Genomic DNA, 13,546 nt, shown 5'->3' with positions numbered 1-13,546 from the left:
CTGGATGTTAGACTCAAAGCATCTTGATCACCGCCCTCATCCGTGTGTCACGACTTCTACACTGCTGCCAGATCGACCAATCAGCAGCCAGGCCTTCTGTGTTTACTTTAGACAGCAGTGAAGTTGGAGTGCACCTCCGTCCAGGTGTTAAACATTTAAATTTAGCGTATAAATGAGTTTTGGACGTCGTAAGTGTTCCTGAACGCAGCGCCGGTGGCCTGGCGGTGGCCATCGCCACGCCATCGTGCTAAAAAGTGCGGTTGTGGCTCTTTCAGAGTGAAATGCCACGCAGGTCAGCGAACACGGGGAGCCAGGACTTCTCAGTGGGAGAATGTCAATCACAGCGGGGGAGGGCTCTGATTAGATACCCACTTCCCCCCACATCATGTCCTGAAGGCCTCAAGCACAAGAGCCGCTTAAGAGGCGCAAACCTTTGTCGCACCTTAAAGGCGAAGTTGAGTCTCTGCTCTGAGAGCGGCGCCGAACCGAAACCCCTCGTTGACGTGGATTTGATTTGCGATGGGACCGAGAAAGACGTGAACGTCGCATCTCTGCCATTTCCTGATTTCAAACCTACCGAGATCGGATGAAGCTGCTAGCAGGGTTAGCATGTTTGACCAGCGGTTGCCCGGAGACATCCATGTTTCTGGAATATATCCGCAATTTAGTCATTTACTCTTCTTAATTCTTCCTGAGCTTAAAAGCTAACGGCTAACATGCCGCCTGCCAAATTGAGCTCTCTTTTAGATTTTTCGTACTCTTCAGGGCCCCCTGGTGGCAGCAGCATTCCAACGCAACTGCTTAGCTTGATTGCCCAGAAACATTGTTGGGTAGCCAACGGAACAAACAAGTAAATAAAGCGAGTTAAGTGATAAACCTACCAACGAACGCTGGTGAGAACATCAGTATTTACCAGAGATGTGAGCCTTCATCAACCTTCAGATCTATTCCCTCCGTTTCTGTCTTTTTTGCAGAACGCTAGCTGTTGGAGGTGATGCTTGTGAATGTGACAAGGATGGCGTGATGAAGCATTAAAGAAGAAGATAGACTGGCGGCGTGAGACTTGGGAAATGTCTCCGGTTGCCTCCAGATATACTGGAGACAGGAAAACAGGCTCTGGAAGGCTATTTATAAAAGCAGCAACGTGATGAAATAATCCATGCTGGACATTTTAGATTCGCCGATTAAACCATCGTCCCAATTCTCTGGCTAATGCACTGTCAGATGTAAAGACGGATGATCCTCAACCCCCCCATTCTACAAAACAAACAAAGAAAAACAGGGTAGGACACTCAGACTCCACCAACCTGCCTCGGTGATGTCAGTTGGAGCTGGAGTTTGTGCGGTATTGATCAGGCGGTTAAGTTACGGTATTGGATCTCGATCGCAAACGGGTCAGTTGAGATGTCGCAACCGTTTCTGTAGCGTCGTAAAACAGTTCGCCTGGAACTGAGCAAACCGTAGCGCGAGGAAAACTATCCAAAGTAGAAACCAGGGGATTTGATTTGAAGTGTGTTAGCGTCTTGTTTCCTGGCGTTGGAAGTGGTCAATCAAGGCGGTTTGGTTGTCGGACTAGTGGGACGGTCTCCAGTGCGCCTCCCTTTGGAGGATTTCTGGGAGCAGTTGGAGACCCAGGGGTGGACTGGTTGGGGGGATGAAGTGGGGCTGTGGACGTTGGGAAGAGTCTTGGGTCTTCAGAGCATGAATGAAAGTTTTTCAGCCGCGTCACTAACGTGTCACTGGTGAGACGGAGTCTCTGACCGTCTCCTCTGTTTGCTTGCAGGAACCTGCTGGACATGGACACCTTCTCCAAGTCAGATCCAGGTGAGCCACTCGGTTCTCACGGGTTCCTCCAATCAGATCCGGCTTTTCACTGTTCCTTAGTCATTCCATCCAGATACTAGACGGTTCAGTTTAGAGGGAACTAAGCTGGCCACATTGGGAAGGAACTAGATACCAGACGGTGTCTTTAGGAAAGAACTAGATACCAGACATGCCTTTAGGAAAGAACTAGATACCAGACGGTTCTGTTAGGAGGGAACTGGAAACTAGATGGCTCCATTGGGAAGAACCTAGATACTATTTGGTTGCATTAGGAGGGAACCTGATACTAGACAGTTCCATTGGGAAAGAACTAGATACTGATGGCTCCATGAAGAGGGAACCAGATATTAAACGGTTCCTTTAGGAAGAAACTAGATACTATATGGTTCCCTGAGGAGGGGAGATGATGACATCACAGTGGGGAGATGATGACATCACAGCGTCAAATGTGAAGTAAAGCGATGAAGGAGAGGAACGTGTGAACGTTCAGCACCAGATGTACAAACCGGATCAAAGGCGTTTAGACTCCGACCCGGTTCTGGTTCTCAATCCGGATCAGAACGTGGACCTCTATGACGACGGGGCGTCCTGCCTTAAGTCTTCATTCTGATGATAATAATCGCTGCTTGTTATTTTAGTGGTACCCATTATTCTTTAACACCCGCAGACGGGGGCTAAAATTAACTATCTGTTCATTATTTAAGAGTTTTGTTATAAAACTAATAAGACTTCACACTTGTGAAACCTGAGAAGAGTTTTAATGCGTCCACATAACAAACTCTCACCAGTAAACAAATCTTTGCCTAATTATCCGGCGCCGGCTTGTCGATTTGGAACCGATTCACGGAGCTTTATTCATCCCGTCTGACAATAATACTCAACAACGGTTAGACTTTATGAAATACACGAGACGTGAGACGTGTCCGCCGGCCGTTTCCGAGGGTTTGATGGGATTAGAGCAACGACCGGCAGACAGGAAGTTGGTTTTCTGTTGCGGATGTCAATCAGGATTAAGGATATCTTCAATTCAGGAGCCGTTAAATGACAGATATCCGGTTTACAGCTGCCTCTTTACGCGGCTCAGGGATCTGCATCCTCATTTTAAAGGTGGTAATAGTTTGTAATCTCATCCTGGTGTGGAAGGTTGTGTAAAACAAGCGCACCCCCTTCGTCCCGGACGGGTCAGGTGATGGATTCTGGGGCGGCTGGAGGCTTCAAACCCTTTGGACCCGCGGAGACCCTCTGAGGCTCGCTGCCCCCTCAGCTCTTTCATGTTTCAGGTCGTGACCCCGGGAGTCCGGGGTCGATACGCGCCGGTAATGTCAGGCGGCATCGACGTCCGCAGATAAACGACTGAACCCCGTCAGCAGAGAACCGCTAACCGCTAACAGTTGCTATGGACTCCTGACAGACTCCAGTATTGATAACTGATTGTCCATTGGAGGTCACGCTGTCTGATTGGCCGCCAATCAATGAGAGGTACCGCCCTAATTTATTCATGATGCGCTCCTAAAGTAGGCAATTCGGACGGCTTCAATCCATCAAGGGTCAGGTCAGGTCATCGCTGTGCATCAGTCTGAGCAAACGGCAAAGAAAGGGAGTTAATTTAATCTTTAATGTCGTTCAGACAGTCTCTGGGATGGAAAAGGAAGTCTGAACGTTTAAATGAATTATAAATACAGTAAAACCTCGAGATACGAGTCATTTGAGATACGAGCCGTCGCTCGGTCTATGTTTTAGTCCGACGCACGAGCGAAAACCCGATAATAGGACGCGAACACTACTTAGTGGATGGATACGACATCAGTGAGACCGCATCTCGTTCTTTACCCCGTGTTGGTGAACAGATGCCCTCATTAGCTTTGCCTCCAGCAGCAGTTGGGTTCATCTGCTTCACAGACGGGTCTGCGAACTCAGCGGGGCGTTTAGCCTCCGGAGTCGTCGGAGACCCAGACCCGCTACGAGGACGAGGAGTTTTACATCGGTCAGGCGAGCTCGACGCCGGATGTCGGAGTCGACCAGTGACGGATGCTTCCTGAAGTCTGTTTGAAGTTTATTTCAATCCGCGGTCGCAGCACTGGGAGGTGACCTCTGTAGACGGACGCTGTGATTAGTCGGCTGTCATCTGCATAAAAACGAATCCAATCTCGCCAAAATAAAACTCTCAGACTGATGTGATATTTCTGGTGGTCCTAGTTTAGGTGGAAAACTTCTAAATATATCCGACACGCCTCGTTCTCCCGACCCGGAGGATCCCCTGACGCCTGACCGGACCGGACCTACTTTCTCTGGTGGAAGTATTTCGTGTTTCAAAGAACAAAAACCAGGATGACGCATCGGATGTTCTGATTGGTTGTGATCCTCTTCTTAATATGGGCATTGATCTTGATCCATTCCCAACGGGGTCACTTCTGTCCGTTTCATTGGTTTTATCGGCTCTTTCACATCCCAATCAATGATATTGATTTTTCAAAATCCGCTATTGATCCCTTGGTTCGACATGTGGGCGGAGCTTCCAATCGTCCAATGATCTCATTCCGTTTCAATGTCTCATTTCAGGCTTGAACAGCATGAACGTTTCATTTGTCAATGTTTTTGCTCCATTGATGGTAATTTAATCCGTCAGCCAATCAGAGCAGAGCGATTACCAATAATTGATTCTGTCGGAGCTGATTTATAACGATTAAACATTCGTGGGGAGGAAGAGGAACCCTGTCCTTCATCATCATCATGAATGTTTCATGCGTGTTTCATGTGTGTGAGGTCATGATGGATGTGTGTGTATGGGGGGAGACGGGTGAGGAAGAGGAGGGGAGGGCGGTGAGGAAGAGGAGGACATGGGAGGCGGTCACGCTGCTTCATCGTGGATCTGTCTTTATTCTGTTTGTCTTTATTCCATTTGTGTTTCTATAAGTCAGCTTCAGCCCCCGAAGAAAACTATTAGAACCTTATTTGAACCAGGAAACCTCTTTTCTAGCGCGTCTGTTCTTCTCTTCCAGTGGTGGTGTTGTACGTCCAAGGCCTGGGCACCAAGGAGTGGAGGGAGGTGAGTTCCATTTCCTCTCCTTCTTTTTACGCTGTCAAACTCTTTTTATTCCAATCTGCATGTTATTTATCAGTGAGTTGGACGAGGCGAGCGGATCGAAGGTATTGATCGCCTGAGCTCTGATTTTTTTAAAACATTTTTTGCTCTGGAGAGCAGAAGAAGCAGAAAGACGAGGAAACAAAAAAAAAATATCACGAAACACGACGGCTGAAGTTGAAAATAGGAGCTGAACTTAGTTTATTATTGATAATATATATACAGAATGTGTGTGTGTGTGTGTGTGTGTGTGTGTGTGTGTCACTGACCAGGGTGTTTGATAGGAAACACACTTTAATAAAAACTAAGCCCCTCTGTGAATCCTGAGCTGCCAAATATAGGAATTCATAAAATGGGAAATCGAGAGAGAAGCTCTGGGAGGTCGAGCAGGTGGTGAGTCAACATGTCTGTCTCTCTGTCTGTCTGTCTGTCTCTCTGTCTGTCTCTCTGTCTGTCTCTCTGTCTGTCTCTCTGTCTGTCTCTCTGTCTCTCTGTTTGTCTCTCTGTCTGTCTCTCGCCCTCTGTTTCCAGTAATTTCTCCTATCAGAGAAACTCAGCGTCGCCTCGGTTGGGGGTCCAAACACATACGTGGATCCCAGCGAGGCTCGCCACGCCCCGCGGAGCGCGGAGGAACTCTAATCCCAATCCATACATACGTGTATATAAAGATAATTACCCCCTCCACCCCCCCAGACTACGCTGATCTTCCCATTCTTTCCCATCAGTCCCAATCCTTCTCTTTCATTCTGGGCTGCAGACGTTTTATTCTCATCTTGACTGACAGAGAAAGACTTCCGACTGGTTTCCAGTGTGCCCACAGAGGCAGAACACCTTCTTCTTCTTCTTCTTCTTCTTCTTATTTTTTTCAATTTCAAAGCGAAGCTGCTGGAAAAAAAATAATAATCTGAGTTTTGCTGGGAGCGATAGCGCGGTAATCCGATCAGGATAAACTCCGTCTGAGCAAAGACATCACAGGTTGGGGAAATATCAGAACAGCCTCTCTCTCTCTCTCTCCGGCGAGGAGATAAAAGTTTATCGGGGAGCGTCCCAAACTTTATTTCCTCCATCTCAGCATTGAGCCGAAGCCTTTCTTCCTCCTTCAGTTCTGAGGGCATTTTCCTGGCGACTGCAGCGGCGGCAGCGGCGCGCGGTTTAGCCGGAGGATGTAGTCTGTCAGATATTTACCTTTAAAGAAGCCTGGACTGATTGAAGAGCAGATGAGCCTTCGTTACAGGCCTGGGCTGCCAAGTTGGAGAGGAGCCACTGTTGGAGATGGTCCATATGGTCCCAGGCCCCCCCCCCTTTCAGATGCCCACCTCCCCCTCGTACAGTAGGGGCCCCCGCCGCCTCGCCGCCACTCGGGTGTTGTCGTCGGTTTCATCGCGTGGGCCGCTCGAATCCGTCGACGGATTTGGCTCGAGGCGATTTTTTTGATGCAATTAGCGGAGAGATGGTTCCCACACCAGTGTGGAGGAAAATAATTACAGCTCTGCCAAACAAAACTGTGAGGAGTATTTCAGTGGGTGACGGAGAGGAAACCACGCCGACAACTTGCTAAACAAATGGAGAAGCTGTCTAAAGCAGAGCTTATTAAGAGATGCTTCTTGTCGGGGTGTAAGAGAAACTGAGACGGCTCCTAATCCGTGATGTGAAAGCCGTCTCCGACATCCCGTCTCCGTCAGGGTTTGGCTCGTTACCCATAATGTGATACAGCCCTTCCTTCTCTCTGCTCATCTCAGAAATCATTTTTACTTGCTAGTTTGGTTGAGTGGCGCCGCCTTAAAATTTGTTTTATCGTCACCTCCAGAGAAGCTTTCAGAACTTTTCTGAAACCCCCCCCCCAAAAAAAACCCATGTCCATCCGTTGTGTCTCGGACTTCCGTGAGACACCAAAGTGCTTCAAACAGTCTATCAGAGTGTTAAAGGTAATACAGATAGAAGGTGGGAGGGTTCAGAAATATTTAAATTACGATAAATAATAAGATATATTGTTCGTCCCTCTACCGCGGAATTCGTTATTTCCGTGTGGTTCCTGGAACGCATTAACCACGAGTAACGAGAGCGCACTATCGTCTGCATAAAAACGAATCGAATCTCGCCAAAATAAAACCGTCTTGGACTGATTTGATATTTCTGGTAGTCTTAGTTTAGGTGGAAAACTTCTATATATATATATATATATATATGAGGCGTCGGATGTTCTGTTTGGTTGTTATCCTCTTCCTAATATGGGCACGCATTAACCGTGAGTAATGAGGGCACACTGTATATATACTATATATGCCCTCAGACTCCCGGACCTCTGGGAGTCTTGGGGTGCTGCCAGTATCGTAGTTGTGTTCCTGGGACTGCGCTCTTCTGGACTGAGGCTTCAGATGTTGTTCCTGGAATTGCCCCCCCCCCCCCAAGCGCTCCTACTACCACGGGGACCATGTTACACGATCGATAGAAGAAAACTTTAGCTTTGCCCTGGATTGGGCGTCGACATACTTGAAGTGAGTCACTTTACCTTCACCTGCTGCAGACTGAAGGATTTCCACCAGACTCTGCGACTTCTCTTCTTTTCTCTTCATTATCTCATTTCTGACAGCACCTGACTGTCACCGTTACCCTGGGGGGTTGTGTGTGTGGGCTGGGGGCCGCCATGCTAACCTACTTTTTCTACAACTGTGGAATAACGGTGATAATGATGGTATCCCCGTTTCAACTGACAACTTGTGTCCACATAGCAGATAATGCATCCCCTACAGCTCTCCATTGGGACTGACCCCCCCGTCCTCCTTTTTGTCCACTTTCCCCCCCTGGATGTGGTTTTCTTGCTGCCATGTAACCTGCTAACTTGTGCTGGACACCCCGGAGCGTTTCTTTACTCGTCAGCCACATCAATAGATGTTCCTTTGCTGGTTGCGTCATTTTTAATTGAAGGTGATGTAACTCAGCTGTTTGATAGGGGGGGGGGGCAAATCCAGGGAATTCTGTTGATTCTTCTACAGCAGCCTGGAGTCGGCTGCTCGTATCGCAATCTTGGAATTAAATTTCCGATTGGCGTTGTTGGAACAACCTCTTATCCGTTGTCTTGACCCGACCGCAGGAATCTCACGAGTCTGATCTGGATCCAGGTGGTAACCCAGGTGATTGAGAACTCACAGAAAACTCAAGCTGAAACTGTGGTGATTCGGTTCAGAGTTAAAGCTTCAGTGTAACCAGGTGATTGCCTTCACGCTCCAACGGGTTTCAAACAAACAAAGAAGATCAACTTGGAGAAACCTCTGCAGGTCCTGAATTTGTCTCTACTGATCAGAACTATGGTGTTCTTGCTGTTTAATACTCAAATACGCAAATTTATTTTTACCGAACTTTTTGGGTACTTTAGCCAATTGCAACTAAATTGCGACATCGCAATTTGCATAGTGTGCCCAAAGATCTTTGGTGCTCCCATGATGCTCTGGCGCAAGGATCAGTTGGACAGAATCAAGGTGAGTCTAATTATGAAAGACATAATTAAAAACAAGCTGTTTAGCTTATGCTACTTAAGCGCAGGTGGACCTCGGCTTACGTCGTTTTGAGTTATTTGTTCTTGATTGTACGAGAAATTAAAAATCCATTTTTTGAGCAAATGACACGTGCCTCAGCCAATCACAGCGAGTTGTGACGCAAAACCATGAAAATGAAGCATGAGTTAACAATGAAAAACAAAAAAAGATTTTTGTTTTCAACTTGCTGATATTTACAAGAAAAATGGGGGTACTCAAGGATAATGGGGTAATATTGTGTAAAATAGTATTTCTTGTTTAAATTAAATTATTATCTCTTTGGAATTCAACACAGGAAAACATAATTTTCAGATCAGAAAGGTTCTTAAATTTAACTTTTTCTGTTAGTACCACGAACACTATTAGTATTACAAACTTGAAAAAAATTTACATTTTTGGACAAAAAAACGAAATTCACATCAGGACTGTAGAGAAGTTTAGGAGACTTTACCTTTTTTGGCTCATTTCAGTAAATTATGTCGCATCTTTTGTTGAAATCAATGTCAATTTGGCTAAGGCGTGTGTCAAGTGTGTCAAAGGTTCAGAAAACGAGCATTAGCTCTTCCAGTTCGATAATAACTGTAGATACTAAAGCTTCAAAGAGCCCCGGTTTGGACTCTATCTTTGGCATGGCTCCATTTAAAACTCATTTCTACCTGAAGACTGCACAACTCGGCCGTCACGGGGTAAAAGTAGTTTGTGCCGCTGCTGCACAGAAATAGCTTTGAATCCCGGCCGTGGATTTCCACTGGATGCACCCCCCCCCCCCCAAAGGACCGCAGACACGCGTGTCAGGGCAGCTGGGAACTCTAAATTGTTGGGATACGCTCCAGTCTACCCATGACCCTTTGCAGCAATGGTGCTAAAAGCAGGAGAAACGGAACGTTTCTCCCCTCCTGCCCTTAAACATTTACTTCCCTTTAGAAAGAGCCAGGCTTCCACTCGGACGACAAATGGATGAGAGTAAACGGATTAAACGTCACCGATTCATTGGTAATGTTCTGTAAATCTACACACATGATTGAGCTCCATCCCCTGTGATTGGCCGGTTGGAGCCAGATTGGGTCATTCTCCTACCGGAGGGATGATTGTTCAGTTCTCGGCTCAGGAATGTCAAAGTGTCCTCGGGTGAGATATAGAACAGCAAATTGCCCCCGGTGGCGGTTTCATTTGTTGGGGAGTGTGAATGGCGGAGCCTATAAATATGTATTGCCCCTGATTGCGGGCCAGGCTGTGCTGTAAAGCATTTATAAGGACCGCTAGACTTGAAAATCACCATTTAAATGCATGTCCATTTAACATTAATGTAAAGCTCTCTGGCTCCGAGCTAACGTGCTACCTGCGCTAACAGCGGCTCGCCATCCTGAGCTTTTAACGCTCAGGCGAATCGATGTCAACGCTTTCACTCTCCAATAGTCTTGATTCGGTTAAGCCATTCACGTTCACACACCTCCCCCCACAACCCCCGCAAGAGTGGAGCGGCGTAACGCCGTAGACGACCAATCCGATAACGTTTGATTTATTTAATTACAGCCAGACGAATGTAGGAGGTGAGGACCGGCGTTAGTTGTTAGCGTGTCCTCTATTAGCAACCCAGGCTTCCATTTACTGGTGTGTTGTCATTCAGGACGCCATTCTTCTCTTCTTCAATGCGATATAACACGTGTCAAACTCGAGGCCCGGGGGCCAAATGTGGCCCGCCACATGATTTTATGTGGCCCGCAAGAGCATAAAAGGTCAAAGTGTCTAAAAATAAATAGGTCAAGAGTGTGCTTTAAATAAAAACTACACTGATGGAGTTCGGGGGGTTTAATAACCGAACAAATTAAAAGCATTTATGTTGGAACAGAGAAACAAACATTGTTTTTGTTTTTATGTTTGTAACTTGAATATGTTTGTAACTTGAATAAGTAATAAATTCAGAGTTATTTAACATTAAGGAGTAGTTATTTAGGTTACTTGACACTGAGTCTTTATTTTTCTATTTTTCCTCCTGAAGTCTATGTGGAGGGTAAACTTCTGGAGGCAGCGCAGTAATGTGAAATCAAATCCGTATTTCTGTTTTGCCTGTGGGTTTTCTGTATCTGCCCCCTCCGTGCCCCCCTCCTCGCTGTTCGCTTCCCTTTTTGTTCTTTTGGAATAACAAACAAAAACAAAACAACTGGGGGGGGGAGAATTATGACAGATTTTGGAACCGTTTCTGTAAAAGGTGGTGCTTTTTAAAATTCTTTAGTACTTATAGGCGCCGCGGTCCTCCGACTGTCACTGCAGGATCAAAAGGTCGTGATGCAACAGTGAGCCGAGAGTTTTCGCCTCCCTCCGCTTTGTCTTCCAGGCTCAGGAACCCATTGGGAATGGGATGAGCCTGTCGCCGTGGCGTCCCCTGATGCCTGCCAGTCCTCCTCCAGCGGGGAAACCGTTAACGGATCAATGTGAAAACGACCGGCTGTGTTTTGAGGATCAGTCGGTGCGACTGCTGGCTGTTTGGCAGCTGTTGACGGCGACGCGGTGACAGGAAGTCTTTACGTGTCTGGGCGTGACAACGACCCGCTGCTCTGACTGGTCTCAGACCAGTTGGGTGTCGGGTGGAGACGGTTTCCTCCACCCTCCAGGACGCCGGTGGTTGATCTCACCTGTTTATGTGTCGCTGGTTTTGATCCTTCTGGGCCACCGTAGAAAATTCTCTTTGTACTGTCTGACATATCAGGACATCATTTATTCCGTCCCGCCTCAGAGCGGTGATGTAATGTCAGTGTTCATATGTTTGTCCGTCCGTTAGTCCACCAAATATCTTCACAAGGTCAGAGCTTTGATCTTTGACCTATGCAAGTAGGTAAAATTTTGAATTCAGGGGTGTCGCGGGATGTTGCAGTCTGCGACTGCGTTGGTTCTAGTTGAATTTTAGAATGTTTTCACATTTTTTACAGCTCAGATAGTGATAAATAGGGAACACAAACTTCAGAGGGGCAGTGTAGGCTTTTGGAGGTTTGTACGACCGACGCCATCTTGTGGTGAGGATGAGGTATTTTAACTCTTTAATTCCTAAACCATGAAGTTAATTACCAGAAAAATCAAATTTTTGGATAATAAGGTTCAGTGGAACCTTCTGACCAATTTGTCAAAAAAATTGTATAGATGAGCTTTAACTTGTATAATTACGGCTAAATCCAGAATTTTTTGAAAAAGTTTTTCGGGGAAAAAAAGTCAAATTTTGGAGTTTGAGTGAATCAAATATGTTAAGTTTGGCTTTACAGGATAAATATGACAAAATGAGACCAAATCTTTTCATCCTCGTTTCATCCACAGTATCTGGCACATTTTGGTTACGCTGCCCCCAATGGTCTCCGGTGGTACTGCCCCCAACGGTCTGTGTCTTTAAGCTCTAATGAATACAGAGACTCCTCAGAGTTCAGTTCGTGGACTTCAGTCGTTCCACATTTTGATGACTTTGACCCCCCCCTCCCCCCCCCACAACAGAAGACTAATAATTCAAGCCGCCGCTGACAAACAAACACCAACCAATGAGACGACTGCCTGACGGACTGGAGGATTGAGGTTGACTGACGGACGGAGGCTGGAACAGGGCTGGGGGTTATGGGTATTTGTCAGATCGATAGTTCATCACTGTCACCTTCCAGAGAGGATGATTGGATTGTCGTGAGGAGGGCGGGGTGTCTGTGAGAGGGTGTTATTTATGACGTGCTGTTATTTCACTGAGGGATGGAATAGTAAACGTGGCTGTTTACACCGCGGCGGATCCATCAGGCGCTCCGGTGTTTGTCGCCACGCCGGTTATTTCCACTTGATTTGTGGTTCCTCCATCAGACAGAATCACATTCTTCACCTCTTTGTTTGTCTTATTTCTTCTTTTTTTTGCTTTTTTTTTTTTTTTTTACTTCCTGTCTTCAGATTCAGAGTATTTGCAGCCTAAACCAACAGAACCATCAGTTTTCTCCAGAACGGGGCCGTCATAGATTCAAGAGCACCCCATAAAACCTTCTAACAAATTGACTCTCAACCTCCTAGGACTCCAAACGTTGTGTTTGATTGTTGGCACTTAGTTCTAATCTCACAGGAAGTTTGCAGTAACCAGTGGTTATTTGGGTTCTTTGTTTGCCGTCAATAAGCTTTTCTGATGATATCCGACTTTGCTCCAGACTTCAATCGCTTTCTACAAATGATCAGAATTAATCAGCTCAGCTAGGACTCCACTTCTTATCTGTGTGTAACGAGATAATTACATTTATATTCTCCTTTAATGCTGGATTTGAAAACTGAGCAGCTGGAGCTTCTAAATCCTACAGAATAAACACATATTTGTGATTTTAATCTACAATCTGGACGGTGTTTTTAACATCCTTCTACTACCGCAGTGACGTCAGCCTTTTGTTGCTTTTTCCATTTTTCCAATGTTCCGATCGATCTCTTGTTATTGACCTCCTCTTCCTCTCCGTCTCTCCTCCAGTTCGGTCGGACAGAAGTGATCGATAACACGCTGAACCCGGACTTCGTGAGGAAGTTCGTCCTCGACTTCTTCTTCGAGGAGAAGCAGAACCTTCGTTTTGACGTGTAAGTGGGATCGTCTCCACCTTTTTTTTAATCCACCTCCTGATTCATTTCCAAACTTTTACGAAAGCTGATTCCAAAACCGTTGGGTCTGGATGGTCCTTCTGGGAAAACACAGAATTTCAAACTAGCAAAACATAAAGCAAAATACAGCGGTACCTCTATGTACGAAATTAATTGGTTCTGGAAGAAATTTTGTAAGTAGAGACGCGTTTTCCGTGCAGATGCCCTAATCCGTTCCAAGCCCCCAAAATTCAGACATAAATGTTTTATAAAGCATAAAAATGCATCAAAACATGTAACAAATACATGTTACAATTACATTATTACACATTAAATGAGAGTTGTGTTTAACGTAAAAAACAAAGAATAGAATAAAGAATAATAATGACGGTCATTTACCTTTTAACTGCTGCCCTCATTGTTTTTTACCCTCTGTGGTTCATGCCCTCTTGCCCCCCCATGAACAACAGAGTGAATTCCAGTCCTCCTTCTGAACTTCTCCAACCACCCACGCGACGCCTTAAACTCCTTAAACTTC

The 13,546-nt window shown here is 46.0% G+C and overlaps 1 protein-coding gene across 2 annotated transcripts in view; it reads left to right on the top strand.

Annotated features, from left to right (window-relative positions):
* Nucleotides 1–13,546, top strand: part of LOC137594880 (copine-9-like) — a 65,465-nt gene that overhangs the window by 3,287 nt on the left and 48,632 nt on the right. Inside the window, exons 2-4 of one of the 2 annotated variants that reach the window (XM_068314473.1) lie at nucleotides 1,784–1,824; nucleotides 4,824–4,870; nucleotides 12,905–13,008. In XM_068314473.1, coding sequence (XP_068170574.1) covers nucleotides 1,784–1,824; nucleotides 4,824–4,870; nucleotides 12,905–13,008 — 192 coding nt within the window. Of the gene's footprint in view, nucleotides 1–1,783; nucleotides 1,825–4,823; nucleotides 4,871–12,904; nucleotides 13,009–13,546 lie in introns of those variants that run through there. The other variant, XM_068314474.1, reaches the window with a different exon arrangement.

Source organism: Antennarius striatus, chromosome 5, assembly GCF_040054535.1.
Source record: "Antennarius striatus isolate MH-2024 chromosome 5, ASM4005453v1, whole genome shotgun sequence".
Lineage (NCBI taxonomy): Eukaryota > Metazoa > Chordata > Actinopteri > Lophiiformes > Antennariidae > Antennarius > Antennarius striatus.
Note: the sequence above shows the minus strand (reverse complement) of the source record. Positions and strands in the feature narration are given on the sequence as shown.